This window comes from Aptenodytes patagonicus, chromosome 5 (assembly GCF_965638725.1).
Source record: "Aptenodytes patagonicus chromosome 5, bAptPat1.pri.cur, whole genome shotgun sequence".
NCBI lineage: Eukaryota > Metazoa > Chordata > Aves > Sphenisciformes > Spheniscidae > Aptenodytes > Aptenodytes patagonicus.
Window position 1 is genome coordinate 22,524,046 of NC_134953.1, and position 22,833 is coordinate 22,546,878.

The window sequence follows — 22,833 nt, forward strand, 5'->3', positions numbered from 1 at the left end:
GACCAGTAGTGTGGTACCGGGCTAAATGGCCTCCAGATAAGACAATGGTTAATTTTTTTTTTTTTAAAGAGGTGGCTTTTCCATGTTAGGATTTGAGGCTAGTCATACACGGTTTGGACTGGCTTGCATTATAGCTACTTCTTGCACTGTACATTTATGAGTGAGTGCGTTGCTTCAGTTTTCAGGGCTATTCTGTCTTTCATCAGCAAAAAATTCATGTATGACTTCAAAACAAATTGCAGTCTTAGCTAATAGAGGCATTTGACCACCTGGGGGAAAAAAAAAATCTCTGACTCTGCTGAACACTTTAATCAGAAATATTTTAAATACACATTTTTCCCTTGTTTCTTAATAGGAATATTTGCAAGATCTTTGCTTCTTCATCACCAGAAGTTCCAGTTAGTTCTTGTGGAGATGGCTGGGAGAGCCTCAAAAAGAGGATTATGAGGTGGGAGGGGGACGTGAGGAGAGATGCACGTGAGGTGGCAGTTTTCAGCAGCAGTGATTTGAGAGAGATTGCTGATGGCCTTCTTCCTCCACGCTGGAAGAAGCAGGATGAAAGGTGTAAGGACTTCTGCATAATACAGAGATATCTTCTGAAGTCTAGTGACTGGTTTATTTCCTTCTGCTGCCCAAGATGGACCTGCTGTAAGCTTCGCGTTCAGTTGAATTGGAGAAATACTGGTTAACTGTTTTTGCAACATTCCTGCATTTGGTGTTGTCAGGACTTGATGCTGTCTTGTGTTCTAGGAGGATGATGGCTCAACAAACAATCCTATTGTCACAAATGCATAAATAGTTCAGCAAGAAATGTAACAAAGGCACTCTGATACTACAGAAACAATAAGCAGCAGGGACAATAGAACGTCTTGGGAAGAAATATCTTCTGTTGAGGCCAGCATCATCTGGAGAATTGAAGTGTTCTAAATAGAGAAATGGCTTTTAAATAGATTTTCTGTGATGCTGCTGCAGGTCTTTGAAGAATGAAGATCATTGGCTGATGGGTTCTATTAATGTTCCTCGGTGTTTCAGATAAACATCTGTCTTGTGCTTTGACCAAAAATTTATATAAATTTCGAGTGCTTGATCTGAAAGAGAGTTTTATCAGCACAGATGGTGATACTTAGCCTTTTCCCAGTACAGTAGTCTCTGGGTCGTGACGGTTTTAGACTTGAGTGCTGTCATTCTTCTGATACTCGATACCTGCATTTTCTGCTGGGCAATCAAAGCACTGTATTTCGGTCTCTAACAGATTTAGTTGAAGAAAGTTCCACCTTTAATTTTCTGTTGTACCCCTGTGCTGGAGTTTACTGTCTCCATTTCAGGTCCAGCTCATTATGTTGTGCCTCTTGAACCCAGTTTTATAACGCAAAGAAAGAACCGCATGTATTGTTGCATCTGTCTCTGCTGTTGGGCAGTAACTTCTGGCAGTGGTGAACATGTAAACCACCTCAGCCAGCGTAGCAAAATCTGCAGGTGGTCTATGAACTGAAGCCTGTTGTTACTCAGTCTCTTTCTCAGCATATACTAATAAAAAGAAGCAATTCCACAAGCAATGAGGCTACTCGCTCTTGGTCCAGACTCTTTTAATCATTGGTTGTGAGATCAAACCAGTGCTGTGTTATCTTTCTACACTTGTAGGCAGATTTCTGCCTTTCTGTAACTGCTGTATTTTGGGGGACAAAACAGTGACCAATGCAAGGGCAAAGCTGAAAGAATTGAGGAAAATGTAGTAAAAGCTTGTTTCTTTTAAGAAAGTGATACAACCTTGTGTACAAACACAGAATGGATTTCTTTGCAGTCCTTACCGGGAGGAAAAAACCACTTTTGTTTCCAGTCTTTATCCATATTTTGTCAATTTGACCAGTTAAATTATACAAGCTACATGCAATATTTTCTTTAGAACATTCTGTCTGGCAATGTGGAGACAAAATTCTATTCTAAATTTAGTTATATTTGATGGAGCATTGCTTTTTATTTTCTTTAAAGGATATTATAAATTCTGAATTAAAAAAAGTTATAAAAACCCCTTTTCATGATTTCATATGATGGAAGTGTGTTTAAGGAAATGATCAGATAGGCAGATTGAATACTAAGACACCGTGGAGTAATACAGTTAGTAATATGAGGATCTTTAATTGGATCATAACTTGTTTGTCCTGATCTACTAGATTAGTGGCAAGCTTCCCTTACTCTGAGTAACTCCCTCTGACCTCATCTGCAGTCTCTGAGCAAATAATCCTGTGGATATTGTGCCCTCCTTTCTATGGGGATTCTGACTGTGAAATAAGTTGTTTCCTTAGGATAACCATGGCAGTAAAACTGAAAGTAAACGATCTGAAAACCATTCCAGCAAGTGCTTTCTGATTGACAGTGTTGTAGTTAATACTTCTGTTGCTGATATCAACAACAGGTCTAGAGGTATTGGCAGTCCTGCAGGCAAGTGGCTCCAGGCAGCATACTCCCACCAGGATTTTACATGGATGCGGCTAGAGGAAGAAAGGGAAGCGAAACCAAGTGGGTGATACTTATACTTTGGTAAGCTTGCTTTTCCTTACCAAAGTGACCCTGCTGGATCCTGCCACCCCTTCTTGCTCTGGGGACTACATGGTATTGTGTGCACTAGAGGATCAGCAGTTGCAACAATTTCAGCTGCTGTCCTGGAAATCCGTGAAGATACTGCTCCAACGCTGCAGTGCCAGGATGTTGCCATGTGCCTGCTCACACATCTGTATTTGAAGGAACAACAAAGGCCTGTTGTCAGTAGGCCTCGCTCCCAGCAGTTGCTCTGGTCACCAGCTGGGTGACTGTGTATTGATAAATCTGGGACAATGTTAAAATGCAACTGTGGAGTTGGGTTAAAGTTTAATTAACTAAACCATTGAAGATCATTTGAATACCTCCTCAATTTTATGGGAGCAGTTTCAGCCAGACCTCTTTGTGTACTAATGAGTTTTCCCTACCAAAGGTCTGTACCTTAATATCTCTGTGGGTAGGTAAGATCTTACTGGTCAGTGGAGTGCTAGGTAGTTCTTGTAATCACAAGTACACACAGAATTTGTACAGAATGAAATATCTTTCCCAAAACCCCAACTTTATATCCCTAAATTTCAGGTTGCTCAATGTGTGTGGAAATTGTAATCTGGTAAAACTCAGGGAAATACTGAAATTGCTATAGTACATTTATTTTCTGCTACTTTATTTTTTAATTTTATTTCAGCTTCAATAAATGGTATTGTGTGTTTTACATCTTACATTGTTTTTCCTTTCACCCATCATTATCTTGCCCGCTTCCAAATGAAAGAACAGAGGTGTTCTGAGATGGTGGGTAGGAGAATTGAAATGTGTGGGCAAACAAGTGGCAGATTCTCTTTTCTTTTGGGTTTAGTTATGTTAGGAAGATAAATCACTAACCATTACATTTTCTGGCTTGGGTGCCATCATGAGAACCTGGTGGGGAATTAAAGAAAGACATTGCTAGCAGAGAACTAAAAGTGCTGCACAGAAATGAGCATTTCCTACATCTGCTGTAGTAGAATCAACCAGACGTGGCAGTGTGAATTCCAGATTTGTAAGAAGGGTGCTGTTTTTCCATGGCTTTAGCTTTGTAGAGAGGATTACTTGATGAAATTCTGGGCCTCTCAAGGATAAGAAGGGAAACTCTGTTTGGGAGGATTTAGAGGTGAGCTCTAACTTCTAATTTGTGGGGGGATTCAAGTGCCTCCTTCTCACTTGTGTCGCTGGCAGAGTTCCCTTTACTCAGAGGACTTCAGTGTTCTTCAAGATTTTATTCTAGCTATGTTTTGCCAGACATACTGTTGTAGCCTCAGAAGACAGCTTTTCTAGTCCTTGCATAGCTGGTTATTTGCAAAGATCTCTGCATTACCTTAAAGGTGGAAAGATGATCCTGAACCTGATCCTCTCTGCAGGCAGAGCTCCAATGTATGTAACTGAAGAAGGACAGACCATGATGTTCATGTGTCCTTAAATGTGAGCGTAGAGTATCTTAGGTAAATGAGAAGACAGATGGATAGGCCCATGCAAATGTAATATAGGGTACTGTGGAACAGTAGTGGGGTGGCTCAGCTGAAACACGACATCCTTATGCTGGGGATGCTTCACCAAAACCTCTGTAGCAATGTAGTCCTTTCAGAAGTGGTTCTGTTGCTTTTAAGGAAGGTTGTTTTAAGGGCACGTTTTACTTTATATGGCAGAAATTCTGTTTTTGGTTGCTACCTCAGCATGCCCCGATTCCTGCCTATGGCACTAAGTTTGCTTAAAAATAAAGCATTTCAGCCTGTGAGAAGCTAAATTATATATATTTAATAAAGGGGGTTCCTCTTGAAATTCAGTGGCTTGTGGCATGCAGAGGATCAAAGGGGATCATCAGATAGTCCCTTTTAGTCTTTAATGTGTCAATTCTAGGGTACAAAGAGATCATGTGGAAGAGAAGCAAAGGAATTCAGGCTAAGAAAGAAAACCGTGAAGTGTAAAGATACACAATAAAGTCTCTTGTGGCAACATAGACTTATCCATCATGATCTCTGGGAAGCAATGACTGGAGATACTTTTGTGCAGTTCACTTTTTATGTGCTTCATCAGGCAAACCACCAGCACAGATGTCTCACGATGCTCCTGGTTTCAAACGAACCGTGACGTAATGGGTTGTATGTTCAGAGTTTTGTTGTTAACTTCATTGAGACAATGTGTGGATTTACAGTCAGAAGGATGGAAGATGTGGCCATGAGAGGGGCATGAGGTGGTGCAAATGGCAGTATTACAGCCCTTGAATGCCCATGGTAGTTAGGCAATGTGGAGACTTTTTATTATACAGTGACTGAATATTCCTCAGAAAGTCCCCTTTTGTGCTGTAACAAACCAAGTGGTCAAGCAATTGGAATATTTGGCAGATGTGACACTGAATCTCAGTTCATATTGGATTCTCTGCCTGAGAATGGATGGTTAGAGGCAGGTCAAAAGTTAGACATGCTCTCTATAGCTGGGATATAGACCTGTTGGGGAACCTGGCAGATGATTATTACTACATATAGCTTATAACTGATTTTAATTTTTTTAAATTTTCGTATTTTATTAATTTATGTTTTTACTGCTACTAGAAGACAGTGGTATTCTTGTAGTTCCCATGGCATTTCATTTTGTTTCTGTTGAAGCAGAAGAAGCAAGGTTCTAGACCCAGCATAGGAGCAAGGGAATAGAAACCTAATTTTTCTTCAGTACCTGGATTCTGAACCAAGTGGGATGCTTGGTTTTGTGCATCTCATATTTTGCGAATAAGTAGGATAAGCCTTTGTTCTTAAGCCATAATTTTTTTTCCATTTGGCCTAAGTAGGTGCCTTCTCATGCATTTGTACGCACCCAGCAAGTGCCTGCTGAGGCATAACTCCTACACCTGAAGCAGCTGTAACTGCTTTCCTAACTAGCAAATGCTGCATAACAAAGCAGAAGACTTCAAGGATTCTCCAATCTTTTTTTTTTTTTTTTTTTTTATTACTAATGTGGGTATCACAGTGCATGATGATGTCACACAGAATAAATCTCTTGAGTCAGTTTTAACTGGTACATATAAGCTTTTGAAAAAGTATTTTTTTCTTTCATGGCAAGAGCACAATTATATTGGTATTTTCACAATTCTGTTTCAGATGACAAGAAGCAGATGGTTGCAAATGTTGAGAAACAGCTCGAAGAAGCAAGGGAACTGGTATGTTTTGGCTTTTCATATATTAACTGCAAATTCCTACAGAAAATAATAGGATCATTAGCGGTAACGTTTAACACACATGATGCCCTAAAAATATTTAACAATAATATATTAGAAAATGAAATAATATTTTTTAAATAGTTCTTATTTGAGGATATGAAATACCCAAGAGGAATGCATCCTTTGTTAATCTTGTGTTAAGTGATTTAAGGTTTGCATTATCGCTGTAAGTTATCACAGGCTGCTACAGGCTTTGAGTTGTGGATTAGGTCTTTTACTTTAGGAATTGAGTTAAATATTTACACACCTGGACTGTTTGTTTTTTTCTTGTAGGACCTGTGCATCTACTTGATTTAATCTGTCTGATTGTCTTGTAGAGCAGTAGATCTTTTTTTCTCTTTTAGCAGGCGAGGCATAAAGATATTTAGTTGTTTGAGGTCAAGGGGGCAATGGTAGTGTGGATTACTGATGCGAGAAGAGTATATATGTTAATCAAGCATTAGTTAGTGGTCCGCACTGACAGAAGAAAGCAATACATGTTAAGCAACTGTGACCTTTTTGTAATTTGTTCCCATTACAGCCTCTTGTGTCCTCCATCTGGATGGAGTGTAAAAGTAAAGTTTTGTAGATGTGGACTAACTGAGCAAAGGTGTTGGTGACAGTTGAGATTGACTTTTTCCCACATAGCCAATAGTTTCTTGCCTGAAATTGCTTTTGTTTATTGCTTGCAAATGAGTTTGGTCTATCTAGTGTCAGAAATGTAATTTGACTGTTAGGATAGGGAAAGGAAATTAGTTCTTGTAGCCTGAAAGTTCTTATAATTGAGCAACTTGAATCAATTATTTGGTTACTAACTAAACAGTAATATTGAAATTCACTTTTTAAAGTGGCATAGGAAGAAAAAGGTCTCTAGGGTGTTTGTTGACAAATGTGGTGCTTTTGGTTTAAGAATTGAATTAGTGTTGTAGACCAGAGCACTGGAATAGCATCCAGGAAAGCCAGATCTTGGGATGACTCCACTGCAGGTTTACCCTGTGAGGATGGCAAGGTGCCTAACCTCTCTGATTTGGTATTCTCAGTGAGAAATACGGTAAAATTACTGTCCCATCTCATGAGGATGTTCTGAAGATATATTAAGGCCTTTTGGGCACTTTCATATTCAAACAGCTGAAAGTAAGTAAAAATCCAGAAATGTTTTTCATCTCCTTTTCACTACAACTTGACATGGCAAAAAAGCATAGCAGTACAGGGAAATTGTAGGATGGGTGGTCTGATGAAAAATAATTCAAATTTAGTTTTCTACTCAAAGATTGGAAGGAGCAGAAATTGAGTTAATGGCTCATTACTTTTCTCCTTATGTCGGAAGAAGATCATCTAAATTTGTATTTATTCTAAGATTAAAAAGTAAAGCCTGTATCTGTACTTTTATCCTAATGATAATCTTCATTTAATGTACTGGCTTTTCTTTCACACTTTTGTTTTAGATCTTGTTGCTAATGCTGCTAGACAGGTGCTTAATTCAATTATTGGCTTTAAGCAATTACCTAACATGTTTGTGATTAATGTCAAGGCTTGGGTTTAAAAATCAATTTGAACAAACCTGCTACTAACAGAATTGATTAAAAAGATCCTCTTTTAAACTAAAGGCTACAGTAGAAAATAAAAATAAACCTAATTCCTTGCTACTGATAGTTTTCATACACTGGTTTGCTTCATTGTCTTGAGTAGTCAAAGCTGGGTTTAGCTGATTTTGTTTTATTTCCTTCTTGGCTAGGAAATAACACTCTCATGTATTATAAATATTATTGTAGAGATAATTTATTTACATTGACTAACCATTGATTGTTTTAGAACAGTCTGTTTTGTTTGGGTAAAATCACTGGTGATTTCATCTATGTGCAGAACTGACACCAAAACTTTTCAGACTCCCAGGCTGCCTTTTCAAGCCAGAGCTGCTGAGTAAGAGATCTCTGGAGAGAAATCCTGTCATTCTGCATCCTGTGTGGAGTATCTGAATGTTATTTTTACCAGGTTTTTAAGAAAGGAAAATGTTGTGATAACCTTAGGGAAATTCTTTGAGTGTAAAATCTAGCATGTGCTAGAAGAGCTGGAATTAGCATTTTTGAGTGAAATCTGCTTTTAAGAAGAAAAAACTGTCTGTGCATTATTTGCCTTTATGTTTTATGAGGGACACATCACAAAATTGTTGTGTTGCAAGTGCTGGGTTATTCTTATCTAGACACTTGGCTTTTTAATAATGCATGTAAATTTAGTGTTGCAAATGCTAGGTTATTCTTATTTAGACACTTGGGGGTTTTTTAATATAGATCTCTATTTTAGTTCCAGGACTTTAGAATCAGAATGAAATAGCAAAGTCTACAAGTTTCATAAAATGCTAGCAACTCTCCAGAGCAATTTCCACGTGGAAAAGTTCTGCAGGAGGGGGAGACTTATTTTGGAGTCTCAATGGACAGCAGCAGCAGCACTACCTTACTTTGTTGTATTTTTGAATGGAATTACCATTGGTTGCTCTGCTTTATGCTGTATTCGGTGCTGGGAGTGTACTGAGTGTTGTTAGGAGCAAACCTGCTAGGTTAAACACCTGAGGAGCCTTGGTTTATGAATTTGCTCAAGAGTTAGGTGCCAAAATGCTCAGCTTCACTAGAGTGGTGGCAAGTTTGAACATACGCAATAACAGAAGTTTGAGCTTTTAGGTTTTTTGAAGAAAACTTGAGCTTCTACAGATGTTTTGAGATTTAAGTGTCAGGTTATTTTTAGCTTTTAGTAGAATTTAGCTCTGTTCTTGCTAGTGTATAAAAATATGATTTTCTGACCAACAATGTGAGGCCTGAAAGTGAGGATGCATGAAATTAGCGGTCCAAGGAGGTGTGAACCTATCTTCTGCATGACTTCGCATGGAAATTTATCAGCCCAGCCACAAAATGTACCCATTTAATCTCATGATGACCAAAAAAAGCCATTAAGTGTCGGTCAGCCTAAATAGGCATGCTTTATCATTGTTCCTTGGACCTTACACTCTCTGATACTGACCCTTTAGAATGAACATTTTGGATTTAATGGACTGTGGTCTGATCCTTGCTGCAAATTTTGTATTTACTGGGAGATGGTTTCATTTTTATATTATAGATAAGAATTGAGACTTCAGTAAAGTATCCCGACCTTGCACATATAATTATATATATATATGAGAGGAATGTTTTCTATGTTTATAGAACATTTGAGATCAAATATATTGAGATGAAATTGATAAGAAATAAGCCATTAACTCCAGCTATCGGTTTAATTTATGATACCCCTTTGGAAAGTTAAGCCTGAGCCAAAGAACTGAGTAGAATTAGGAATTGCTTTGTATGTTTCAATTCATTACTGACTATTTAATTAAAGTCTGCTTTACAGTTTATTATTGAATATCATTTTGTATAATCAGAATAGATCAGGCGGAATGACTCTTGAGTATCTGGTAATTCCACTGATTAAATTCAGATTCTTTTCTTACGATATGAGGATGAAATTTCAAAGTGTAAGCAAGCAATTACATAGGAATAAACTGTAGCTGTCCCTTGTGAAGACCTGTAACCAGTAGCTTGGGACCCTAACTGAAAGGCATTTCTGTTCCAGTGCCATATTGCTCAACTGAGATCAGTAGGAGGCGAGTAAATATTGTTTCAGGTGCCTACAGCAACCAAGGAGAGGTATTCCATTATCTTTTTGAGAGTAAGTTGGAAAGATTTCAAAAGGCAGGTAAGGGATTCTTCAGCTGTGCAAAATAGAATTTCCAAACAGACAGCACTATGTAGTGGAGGCTCCATGACCCAGTGGGCAGGTAATTAGCAGGCAGCTCAACCCTGGTTTATAACTCCTTTTGATTTTCTGTACCTCTGTCCCATATTCTTGCGTTTCAGGCCCCCTAGTATTCTACGTGGCAAGAATAAATAGAATATATCTTTCAAAAGCTTTTTCTATCTCTGATGTTTTAATGCATTCGACTGTATACAAGTTCTTGAATAGTATTGTCATTAAATCCTGAAATTCAGCTATTTAATATACCTACATACAGATTTGGGAAGTAGATTTAGGCAGTCATTTCAGGCTTTGTAATTCTGCCGAGTAAGCAGTATTTAAAAGAAGAAGAATTATTTTATTAAACGTAGAGGCTGGGGGTAAATAAAACTTTAAACATGTATATATATACACACACGTATATACATACATATACATGTATATATATACACACACATACGTGTGTGTGTGTGTATAAAAACAAATAAAATACCTTTTTCAGCGAAGGGTTTCCAAAACCACACAGCTAGATGGAGGTAGGCTTTATTCTGAACTATGCTCATTTGCAGGAAGTTATTTAACCTCAGTTTTACTATTTTCTTGTAATAAAATGTATTTGCCACATTTGGAATTGAAATCCAGAAATGTTTGACTGGAATCATTCATTCTAAGTGTTAATAATACTAATTTTGTCACTTGTTTGTTGACTTAAGGCTGTGTAAAGACTTTCAATAAATTGTTTATATAATGCAGAATAAACAACATTTTTCATGATAAAGGAGGAATATTTCTTAGTATTTGTGAACATTTTAGGTAGATTCATCCTTGCTTTAATTACCCTTTTGATTTACATGTCTCTTCTTTATTTTTACTTGCTAGCTTGAGCAGATGGAACTTGAAGTTCGAGAGATCCCACCTCAAAGCCGAGGAATGTACAGTAGTCGAATGAGAAGCTACAAACAAGAAATGGGAAAACTTGAAGCTGATTTCGTGAGTTTTTAACATATTACATAAAGAAGGCATCTATGAGAATTTTTTAAATATAATAATGCAGTTATTCAGGCAACTTGAGAGGGTATTTTTGACTAGTGTGAGAGATGAGTTCTGCATGTATCTTGCTGTATTTATGGACAGATGAAAACCAAATTGGGGAAAAGAAGTTTCTCTTTTTGTAGCAGTCTCATACCAATATTCAAGTTGCTACCCTTCTGTCTCTTTGCCCTGGATCTGAATTGTTTCTGTGCCATTAAACATTGTGAGTGTTCATGCTGTAGGAGAAATAGTCAGCTTTTAATCCTATTTCTCAAGGAATGACAGGTAGAACATCAGAATTAATACTTAAATTATAATGTAAGTATAGTCTGAGTGGAAAATAGTGGTTCATTTAAGACAGCTTGTAGTAACGTGGGGAGTGACATGAAAAGCAATGTAATCTCCAATCCATGGAATTTTGAATGTAGTTTATCTCATGTGCACTTCATTTCTTAGTCTCTGTGATTTCTTTTCCATTGCACTTAGATTCTTCTTGGCTTTTGTATAAATCAGTTATAAATACTATATTTTTGAAGTAATGGATGCAAAATAACAAGATTCCCTTGTCTAGGGGCTTCTGCTACAGTTATCAGTCCTTTCTTGTGACTAGGATTTGCACTGAATAGATTTACATGGAGACAAAGCTGTTTCCTTTAAAATCCGGAAAAAGTTCAAAGGGATTGCTAAGTGTAGGAAAATGCTATGTTAATTGGCAGCAGCTCAGTTCCTCCAGGGTAGGGAGAAAGAAATAACTGGAGAACTGTGAATTTTCTCGGTTTGCTGGCAGCAGTTTATTCCTTCAGGGGAGGGGAGTCAATGTTTATACCTGCAGCCAGGAAATCCAGCTGACTGTCACTCCTCTGTGCTTCTGCCAAGTTGAGAAGTCACACAAAAATGTATTAGTTAGAAGATGGTTGCAATTTTGTAAAGTTTGAGGAATGTTAGGAGAAAAAGACTTGCATCAAAATTTTGAGACAATCTCATGCTGTTCCGCTGTAGGAAGTGTGTATGGCCCTGCTGGCTAAACAGTGGCTTCCAAGAGAGAGCAATTTCTGGACCAGTAGTGAATGCTGTTTATCTTCTCAGATGTGGGAGAATTCGCTTTCAGAATATATTTGTTGCTGGCCTATTTCTCTATGTAGGCAGAAGCTGGGAATTGGTACTTCCATGTTCCCAGGCAATGGGGAATGGGAGAGTTCAGAACTGGACACTCTTTGTGGAAGAGGAGAAATGAGCATGTGTGGAAGAAATGCATCAGAGCACTAGGAGTTACGTGGCTGAAAGAATGTAAGTTTGTGCTCGGAGCAAAGGAGCAAAAACAACATGAGAAAGAGGAAAGAATAGATCGTAATAATGGGAAAAAACCAACAGCCCAAAACCCAAGGGTGGCATTCAGCAGAAGATCAAGGAAAAAAAGTGGAGTGAAGGATGGAGCAAAGTACTGAAAGAAAACAACAGCTATGCTTGGAAAAATCTCAGTTACCTAGAAAATAGTGTTGTTACAACTGAATTCCCTACATAATTCCAGTTTCTAAGTACTAACATTTTTCTAAGTTTGTATGTGAGGGTTTGAGAATCTTTTTGGGTTGTTCTCTGGTCAATAGCAACTTGTTGGAAACTATATAACAAAATGATTCAGTTGTGAGTTCAAAGAGGGAAGAGGAGGAAGGAAAGGAAATGTTATTTTGACTCTATAAGCTGCAGGGCCGCTGAAGGTAAGAAGTTGAGAGTATTTGCTGAAATGAAAGTGGTTTTGAGTGTTCTGCCTGAATAGTGTCCCGAATGAGTTGTGACCTGTTTGACTGTAAGCAAAGCATATAGAGTTTATGTAAGAACTTTAGCAGGCCTTTAGGGAAAGCAGATCTAAGTACTTTTAAAATGAATTCACTTTTATAGATGAAGGGAAATTCTTAACTGGGAATGATACTGGGCAATTTCAGGTTAGGATCAGCTTACAGGTTTGCTGCTCAAAGTTCTCGGCTTTTCCAAGAGGCACACAGATTTGTTCTTTATAAATGGAGTTGGAATCTCAGCTGGATCCCAATGTATTTGGCTTGGCCTTTCTTCCTGTGTGAAGCAGCGTGTGCACTGAGGAGAGGACATTTCTCAATCATCTTGAAGTGTGTGTTTCATTTTAAAGAAATAATCTCTGTGAAATGAATTGCAAAAAATATATACCTCACTATATAGTCTTTTTCAATAAGTTCTGTATTTCAAACATGAAGTGAAAGCAGAACTGGGACTGGTAGTTTTCTTTTATATTCATCATAATGAACATGAGTTTTGATCTTGTGGTTCTTTGCATGCCTTAAAGCATCTTGAAAATTTGGCCTCACCCAAGCAGTTACGGAAAACAGTAGCACAGCAACATATTTAAAAGTTAGGAGAAGGAAACGGGAAGTACGTGGGCTGCCCACAAGGATGGACAGCATTAGGGTTTGTTTGTGATGTGTAATATCTAATTACTGGGTTTATTTGATCTTGGGCAATATGTGTAAAAATGACAAAACACTGGACCATCACTTTGATATTATTTACTACATACTGTGGCATCTTAATGAGTATGTAGTGTTTTTTTCCTATGCGCTTTACTATGCCAGAAGTATATTCTGAAAAATACAGATTTGAGCTTAGTTGAGCTGTACTTTGAAAAGTTAGTCCAAACATGGCTTGTTCGTCTCTAACTTTCTGATCAAATAGGAACAAGTTGCAAATAGAAGATTTATTTCCCCTCATTGCTAAGCCTTGTTATCTTGAGTCATGCCTGCAGTTAGTTATCGGTGCTCTGCAGTCCAGAGGCGTGTGTGGAGGCAATGACATCTACCCCATGTGCTGTATTGCACACGGGTAGTTGGTAACCCACTAATTGCATTAAATCATATCTGAGGAGAAAAAGCCATCTTCCTCCATCTTGGTGCTCCCTCTTGGAGAGGAACAGTGGGAATGAAAAAAAGAATAGCTCAGTTTTGTCATTAAAGGTACTCAGATAGCAAAGCACTGTGACTATGGATGGGAAAAATTAACAAAGCATGTATTGCACCTCAGCCTAAGGCAGCAGTGGTTTCTGATGCTTGCCTCAGTGCTGTGCAGTCTTCCATGGGGAGCAGATGCCTGGGGAGAAATACAAGAATAGGGCAAGCATAAAGTGATACTTCTGTGCAAAAAAGCTGTATACACCTCAAAAGGCTAAGTTTCAGGCTTGCCTTACTGTGTGTGATAAACATGTCAAAACAGAGTAAAACTGTTAAACCTTATGTTGTCTTGTTTAACTTGCAGATGTAAATATTGGTTTTATGATCTTATTTTCAATAGTATGTACCAGTACAGCATGTTTATAGCAGGGTTTCATTCCTGTTAGGTCTCAAAAGCTGTAGTCCCAAACCTGCAGGGGCTCTGGAGCTCCTGCACGGAGCAGGCTTGCTGGGTTACAAAGATTGTGGTAATGGCTCTATCTTGTGGCCCGAAGTGGAGTTGCAGACCAGGTACTTGTGCTTTCTGGGTTGATTAAGGTCTTGGACCACCTACTAAAGAGTTTCTGAAATTTAAAACAATCTTCCTATGAGCAGGTTTTTTTCCTGCACCTACCGATGCACCATTATGTGGTTTAAGCTCGTAAGTATTTTGTTTTCGACTATTTCAGATGTAGAATGTCCATGGTGACTGCCTGCATGAAGTAAGTTCTGAATGCAAAAAAAGCCTTCTGTTTTGTTGTAGTCTTTTAAGTACATGGACTATAGGTATTGTTTATTTTTTTTCAAATAAAACATTTTTTAGTTAAAATCACTGAAAATAGCCAGTGATCTTTAAACAGTGGGGATATGCAGTGGTAAAAGGCTTTCCAGATTTTATAAAAATACTTTGACCTGAATCTATCCCAGTTCATGTGAAACTGTGTGTGGTTATCTGCTAGCACTAGTATTCACCCCAAGGGTTCCACGGACCGGCTCACTGTCAGGGCACCATAAAAAAGAAAAAAAAAAGGTAGGCATTTTCCTGAAAAGCTTACAGCTGAAGTATGAGGCATTCAAATAGATGGGGAAATACAAAAATCCAGTAAGACCATATTACACAGTAATATTCTTATTACAAGAATGAATACTACATAATCAGTGCTGAAAGTGGGATGGGTGTATTCAACAAGAAAAATAGCCATCAAATAAAAGAGGAGGCATAGGAACTGTTCCTATTCTGTCATTGCAGCACAGAGGCAAATTTTACAGGTGGCATTTGTTATCAATCCAAGAGACAGTATTCATTCCTTTTAAAGACTCAGAATTGGTACTGATTTTGGTTATTCTGACCTTCAATTTAGAAGCAAAAAAAAAGAGGGGGAGAAGCCACAGATACATAGACAGATACATTGTACACAACTTGACTAAACATTTAAACATTTTTGCCATTTAAATTGTTAAATTAGTTCAGTTCAGTTCAGTCAGTAGTGAAGATACATATTAACATTTCATACCTCCTACAGGTTCTGTTTAAGGTAATTGTTGGCAACTACTGTTAAGCTTTAAAAACATTTAAGGAGATAAACAATGGAATTGCATTTGATAAAGTTAGCTCTTTTGTGTGACTCTGAAATACCACCTGAGCCCAGAAGCTCACCTGAACAACTGCTACAGCTGTGTCTGTTATATTCTGGCTGCTTTTTGCAAATATTGCTACCCTTATTTCAGTCATATTTCAGCCATGTTTCAGTCACCTACCCAGACAAATACTCATATGGCTATAAGCTTAATGAATGACATTTGTCAAATGACAAGTTAGTGGCCTGTATATTTATGGCCGGAGTCTTCCCTAGCTTTCCAGTTTGAGCTAAAAGTTTAGAGACTCAGCTGTTGCTGCTGGATTATTTTGATTTATAAAGCAAAGCCTTATTGCTTTATAGTTACAAAATCATAAACTGTGTGTGGGACAGATGTGTGTATCTTCATAGTTGTATCCCAACAACATTAATAAAAACAGGGAGTCCACTATGTGTACACGTTATGTATGCATGTGCTCCCTGCACCGGCAGGCATGCGTGCCTGGAGTGAAAATCTGATCTTGTTGACAAATTTGAAACTTTTGAAATCAGATTAGTTTTCGCAGTACAGCTCTTTTGAACAGGGCTGTGGAGGATTTGTTTTAATGCACATGAGACTGAACTGATTAAGTTTCAGAAGAAAGAATTTGAAATATCTGACCATGTACTTTGACAATCTAATTTTGGAAAGCATTTTGTGAACAAAAGTTCCTTCACTGTGCCATTTTTATGGATACTGTCACCTTCTTGAGATAAGTAATCAGTCCTCTACACTGTACTCAAACTGCTCTGTACAGAGGCATTGGTTTTTTTCCACTGTTCCTTTTCTAATAACTTCTGTTACGATGTTTGTCTGCTTGGGTGCTGCTGAACATTAGGCCAACTACTTTTCTAGAGAGGAAAATTCCTCATTGTCTTCAGGTTTTTTTTTACTTGTGTCCCCACCTTGGTGGGTTTGTGGTGGAAGAAGGTGGAGGCATTTGACATTTTGCAATGACTTTATTTATAATACTGCTATTTTAAGTGGGGAAAAAGTGATACAGGAAAGAATGTTTTTTGGTTTGGTTTTTTTTTGTAACATTCAAGGCCTAAACTGAGTTTTTGATGAAGGATTAAGAGGTGGTATAACTTAGATCCCCTGTAGAAAACTTACCTTAATTTATTTACATCTTAAGAATTTTTTTATAAATCTGTGTGGAAGTACAGAGAAGGAAGGAAATTTATTTCACCATGGAATTTACTAGTGATGACATGCTTTTCCTTAGAGGAAAGTGTGAAAGATGGAAGTTAACATGCTTAATTTGTAATTAACCTAAGGGGTTATGATCGTCTTAACTGAGATTCCTGAGAGGCCAGACCAGTGAAGCACACCTTACCTCCTGGGTTTTATAATTCTGTAGGTATTGCTTGCAAAGAATCCTCCCATGTTTGACCAGTAAGATGCATCTCGTGACACAATGTGTGAGGAGATAACATGCTGGGTAAGGGCAACCAAGCAGCAAATTTTTAATGTCAATAAAATTAATTCCTTAACTAGATTCTTCTCTCAACCGACTTCACCTTGATGCTCATAGGAAATTCTCTGTGTCTCTCTCCAGAGATGTTGCTCATCTGTCAACATGTAGGGATAAGACTGGTGAGTTTCGTGGCATGCTGTTTGTTGGTCCTTCAGCAAGTCAGTGACTGTGGAGATGATGCACGTGATTTTAACAGAAACCAGTTTGTGGAGCACTAGACTTGGCTGAGTGATTACAAATAAAGGTGCTTTCAGGAAGTGATTTGTTGAGTCTGATAATTCTTGTGTCTGGCTGGGGGCTATGAATGTAAGGCATATTGACTCATACAGTGCACTGTAAGCATTCATGCCTCTTTCTTGCCTTTCTCCCTTCACACACAAAATGTTTTTGTATTAAATTAAGCTAAAAAGTGGTCTATGGCAGAATGAAATCCTTCTGTAAAATATGTTTTAAGGCATGTAATAGAAATTCAGCATGACATCAACTCTGCCTTTTTCACTAAACATGCTTTCTCACCTGGCAGTCTTTAGACATGTCTGGCTGCCAGCTCTCATCAGCCTTTCCCAGGTAGAGAACTATCATTTCTCTATTTACCATGTAATTTGTTTTTACATTAAAACCTCTACTTCTCAAAGTAGTAGAATTAAATCTGTTTGCTGGTCTTCCTAGCAGATGGTGGAAGAAGCAATGTCTGCTCAAAATTACTTATAGCCAGCTGGTGAGTAAAGTGACTTCATATACAAAAGGTGAATGCTGTTTTTTGGGGGGCAGAAGGAGGAAGGCTTTACTGTTTCCCACTTTCTCAGTGGTTTCTTATTTTAGTCAAGTGATACTCCCCTACCTGTCATGCAAAAAGAAGCGAGCTGTCATTGTCCTGCTTTTGATAGCGGCAGTAATAAAGCTTCTGCAGTTGGAACATAGGTGTGGGATGCGATGACGAATAAAGCAGAACAGAACGTATCTCACTCTCTCTTTGTTGTATTGCTCACCTGCACTCGTATAAGTAGAAGTTTGATTTGGTTTCTATCATGAGTTAGAAACATAAAGATTTCAAGAAAAAACAGCAGACAAGCTGAGCAAAAAAACCCATCATTTTAAGATGCTTACTTTTCAGACTAGAACTGCACCCTCAAGTTCCTTAACGTGTTATTACTCTTCTTTTTTTTCCAGCTAGAGCAGGGCTAATTTGTGTTTGACTGCAAAATAGGGAGAGACATATGCTACTGATAAAGCAAAAAAATAGGGAGAAGATAGCAGTTTGACACTGGAAGGATTAATTACAGTCCTTTTCAGATTTCTTGATTTGTTCGTTCAGGGAATGACACTAGATGGCACTGTTTGTTTGCAAAGCAAGTCCTTTTTTCTTTCTTTCTCCTCCTCCCCCCCCCCCCCCCCCTTTTTTCCTGTTTCTTTTTTTCTTTTTTTTTGCTTTGGTAGTAACTGAAATTACTGTTTCATGAATAAAATATTTCTGGTGGGATTTGCATTTCTATATTGGCTGAAGATACTGTGTTGAATGTTTTATTAACCAGCCCAGTGCAACTGTCAGCCTATTAAAGAGATCCAATGGACCCTGTTTAGCTAAATAAACTAAATAAATCCAATTCGTCAAATTGTGTTCCTGGCTGTTTATTTTCCATTCTTTTGATGTACAGTTTATTTTAAGTTAAAGCCACATAGTTTTAAAAATTAATGTGAAAACAGAATGTAGTGTTTGCAACATGAGGAGACTAATTGCCATGGTCAAAAATAGCTTTCCTTTATGGTGAAGTTACCGTCTGGTAAATGGTGAACTTTTTACTGGTGACTGATTAACTGTCCCATGTAAAAAATTAGTTTGGCAAATGAGTGGTTAATGGCTTTTCTTGCCTGCTTGCTGGGTTCTGTTGCTTTCATGAAATGAAACTTGAAATATAAGCACTGCTGTTAAAAGTAGCTATTTCTACCCAACTTCAAGAGGTTTGTGCTTCATCTTGATATTTTCTCAATCAGAATTCAAGGGGAAATTTTTATATGATCATTACATATTTAAATGCTTGTCGAAATTCCGATTGCATCATAGGCAGATATTAGAACATAAAAAAATCTCTTTGCGTAACTGAATGTATTGTATGTCTGGTTGTCAAACAGCTGTCAAACATTACAAATAGTAGCATTCATTATATTCTGCTAGTACAAATAATATTTTAGTTACCTTGTTTTTTGCTGAAAACCTTTGCCATAGAATAGCAGGAGACAGGCTATAAATTTATGGTAATGTTATTGGCATGGTAAAAATTCTTCTGTGCCAGTTAAAAATTCCTTTAAATGCAAATATATTCTAGATTTGTTAGTAAGTGATGGATGTATTCTGTCTTTGTTTCTGATGCTTTCTGTAGCGCTGCTTTAGTGATGTTATGGGTTAACTTTTGTGTGTTTTACAAGAAATTGAAGTTGCCGAGTATCATGTTTTGCATAGTTTTATTTTTATAATCTCAGGTTTCCAAAAGTGGAATACTGAAATTTAGTGCGATGGAAACGCAGATTAGTTGAACTCCGTTTTTGGCTTTTCTCTCAAGAAATCTACTATAATGGATTAAAAAGTCTTTGTGAAGAGCTAACGTGTTAGTATGAATTTGATAGTGTCAGGGATTCTTAAAGAAAATCATTCAATCAGCTCATTCCATCTTTTTTTCTTACAAAGTATGGTTGAATTTAACCGAAATTGTAAAGTTTGCTGCTGCCCCTCCCCGAAACTCTAAGCCAAGAACAAAGTAGGTATTTATGCAAATGTTTTTGGTGTTGGATAGAGTGCTATTTCCTTGTGTGGGTAGACTTTCATTTGTCATGAAAAATATTAAATTTCTTAGATATTTACATTTTAATATTTACAAGTTGCAAATATTTAAAAATGCTATTTAATAACCAAGACACACAATGTTAGCCTGTTTTCTTTCTGATAAAACATTCCCATTTTGTACTCTAAACTGGTTCTTTTTAACATACCAGTGGTAAACACGGAAGGAACTTTATGGAACTGACTCTAGTGCAGGTAAAAGGAGATGGACTTTTACAACAGTGGAGATGTTGTCTTGTTTCTGGCCTAAGACTTGGTGTGGAAGGAATATAAAGCAAAAAATGCAGCTGGAAGTGTATTAGAATAATTGTTGGTTTGTTGTTTTTTTTTTTTCCTTCTTGTAATGTTCTTTACCACGTGAAGCACATGGGAAAAATATGAATATCTCTGTTCTTTTGTTTGGTAACTTTTTATTTGTATTCTGCAATCACTTAGTAGTCAGTCCCAAGTACAGTCAACTTCCCTTAAAGCTGCTGTACAAACCACAACAAAAAGTGGTCCTTGGCCACAAAGTCTTATTTAAACTTGCTGTTCTTACTCAGCTGGGGAGAAAATCGCTGCAAAGGCTAGAGGATCTGTAAGTTGTACGTTTGACAATTTAATGCTTGTATACATTTATAATAAGTGGATCAAATACAGCACCTCCCTTACTTTTCATCCGCTTTTTATAAACTGCCTTTAGGGTGCCGGTGCTAGGAAAATAAGCCTTTACCAATATTTAACAAATACTACAGAGGTTTCACTTGTAAAAGAGCTGATCAATGAAAATTAGAGTAGAAATATAAAGAACAGATAGTGAAAAGGAATAGAGCAAGTGGCTTCTTCAGTAGTAGAACAGAGTCATTTTCCCTGCTATAGTGATATTTACACCATTTCTGATGGGTTTAATGATAAAAGGTTCTTGCTAACTAAATATTTGGTGCCTAGTGCATACGAAAAAGAAATTGGGGAGTGTGTGTGTGGGCTCTGCATGTTTCCCATTTGTACTTGCTTTCTGAATCTCCACAACTTTCCAACGTGTCCTTTGTTTTTTTATTTTCAGAGAAGTTAAGACTAGAATGAATAAGGGTAGTGTTTGCCAACTTACCCTCCTGGTCAGCGTGGAAACATGTTAGGCAGGCTTTTGGAAAACACTTAATTGCAATTGCAGACTTTGTACCTGTTCACTAAAGACTCAAATGTGAATTCTGGCAAGTCAAAGGAAAAGCTCGTATTGTGTTTGGTGGGTCTTGGCTTGGCCCTTAGATAGAAAATGCCTCTGCATTACGAAGATAGCACCTTCCTTTCCACTATTTCATGAGTAGAAGGCTTTGAGCCATTATTAAATCTAACTATAACCTTTGCTAGGGCATATCACCAACCAAGAAAAAAGTGGTATTTAGTATTTGATTTAAGAGAGAATAATGGCATTAATATCAAACCAAATTCTCCTGTTTCAAAACTTGAAAAGTAACTTATTAAATCCAAAATTATAGTTGGTATATTGAGACATATAACTGCAAGTATTTTGACACAGGGATCCCTATTTTGTAGACTAGCTAGGACAGAAGGGTTTTTCATCCATGAGTACAGCTCTTTGGCACTGTGCTAGTGAGTATTAAATAAATAGAACTGTGCAAAGAACCGAGTTGTTATGTTGATGTGTCTTGTGATTATTGTTGTTTGTTTTGTTTAAGAAATATAGGTTAGTTTTAATATTATGGATTGTTCCATTAGCAACTGTCTTTGAAACTACAGGTTTTCATTTTTTATAATTTCTAGCATCCTTAAAAAAAGACTGAGGACTATTTATCTAAGATTAACGTGGTTGGGAGTAAGACTAATAATGCTAAAAAGGGGTCTTAACCATAGTTCTAGGAGTTGGGATTTTTTTAAATGTTTGATTTGTAATGGCTGCATTTTTATATTGTTTTGTAATTCAATGTTATTAATACCCTAAGTGACCATGTGATTTCCTCTTCTTTCTGCCCAGTCTTCAGGAGAAATCAGACTCTGTGTTTCAGTTGTGTAAGCTTCCCCCAAAGTTAGTTCAGTCAACTAAATCAGGGTAAAAAGTTACAGAAAGCTCAGGATTAAGTTAGGTGGTGTTAACCTGATTCGCTTTCCCAGCCTTTTTAAGCCCTTAGTGCTCCTTTTGTCTTTTCCTTGCCTTCTGTCATGTTGTCCTCCTGTTAGTTCTTTATTTCAATTGAAGGCACCTGGGCTGCATCTTTCTTCTGACCCATACTTGGAGTCAGTTTCAAATGTGTTATTAAGGTCCCCTTTTTCCATTCACGAGCTACATGTCCAGCATTCAGCAGTGCAGATCGGTGGCTCAGCACTTGTGCCCTGTAGAGATCTTGGTTTAAAATGCATGAATTTTAGAATGAGCATAAGGAAAATTTACTCCTCTCCCTCCCCATTTTCACTTTTCTTTTTCTGCTTCTCTTTCTGGGACAAACTTTAAAAGTTTTCACTTTTAATTTGTACTTAAAAAGTACTGTGTTGCTAAGGTCATCTGCTGAGTTCCCTTCTCTCATAATGTAGGACCAGTTTGCAAGCCATTTGTATGTTTTAAAAAATACCTTAGCTGAGGACTTTTCTTCCACCTGGGGCTTCATGTACAGTGGTGGTGTTTGGTTTGGCAGTACTGTGATTTTGAAGTGAATCCCCCAATTTTCCTCACTTACTGCATGTGAGTCTGAATAGGATTGATTTTTGAGGAAAATGAACTGGAAACTCCATTTCAGGTGTGCACCAAACACAGAAATAAGGGTCTGAACCAAAGACTGATGTTTCAGACAGCTTTGAACCATGTTGAAGTGAGGATGTTTGCTCTAAGAACTGGGCTAAATCTATTCTGCGATAAAACCTGAAATCGTGTACACTGCGGAAACAATAGTGGAATAGCTCCAAGATGCTACCTGTTCTGATGTAGTTAAATGTATCCTTTTGGAGCAAGACTGTCTTTTGAGGTCCTTCCTTCCTTTATGGAACATTTGGGCCCTTTGAAAATTTCTATTCCCCTTCTCATACCATATTTCAAACAAAGGAAACCAGGGTGCATGCTTCTATAGCCTGAAATCTGGTTATTAGTAAATTTGGACTACTTTCATTTTTGGAAATTGTCTTTTCAATTAATTTGATTAGTATGTAAAGATCACTTATGGTGGCTCATGTGTCAATTCTTTCACCTACTTGTCATTTGAACAGAAAAACAAAGCCTCTGGTTTTCCATCATATCCAATGCACTTTCAAGGTCCTCAGCATTAAATTTCTGACATCAACAAAGGATTAGTGGCTGATACTTACGATATTCCATATCTGGGTGCCCAACTGTACTCACTACATTTGTAATTTTGGTGCAAAAGTGACATGAATTAGTAAAATTCCTGTTATCTAAGCAACAGGAAATCCAAAT

The 22,833-nt window shown here is 37.5% G+C and overlaps 1 protein-coding gene across 6 annotated transcripts in view; it reads left to right on the top strand.

The window, feature by feature from the left end:
• VTI1A (vesicle transport through interaction with t-SNAREs 1A) overlaps window positions 1–22,833 on the top strand; it is a 282,907-nt gene that overhangs the window by 2,519 nt on the left and 257,555 nt on the right. For all 6 annotated transcript variants that reach the window (XM_076339020.1, XM_076339017.1, XM_076339021.1 and 3 more), the window contains exons 2-3: window positions 5,661–5,719; window positions 10,400–10,510. In XM_076339020.1, the coding sequence (XP_076195135.1) occupies window positions 5,661–5,719; window positions 10,400–10,510 (170 nt within the window). The remainder of the gene's footprint in view (window positions 1–5,660; window positions 5,720–10,399; window positions 10,511–22,833) is intronic.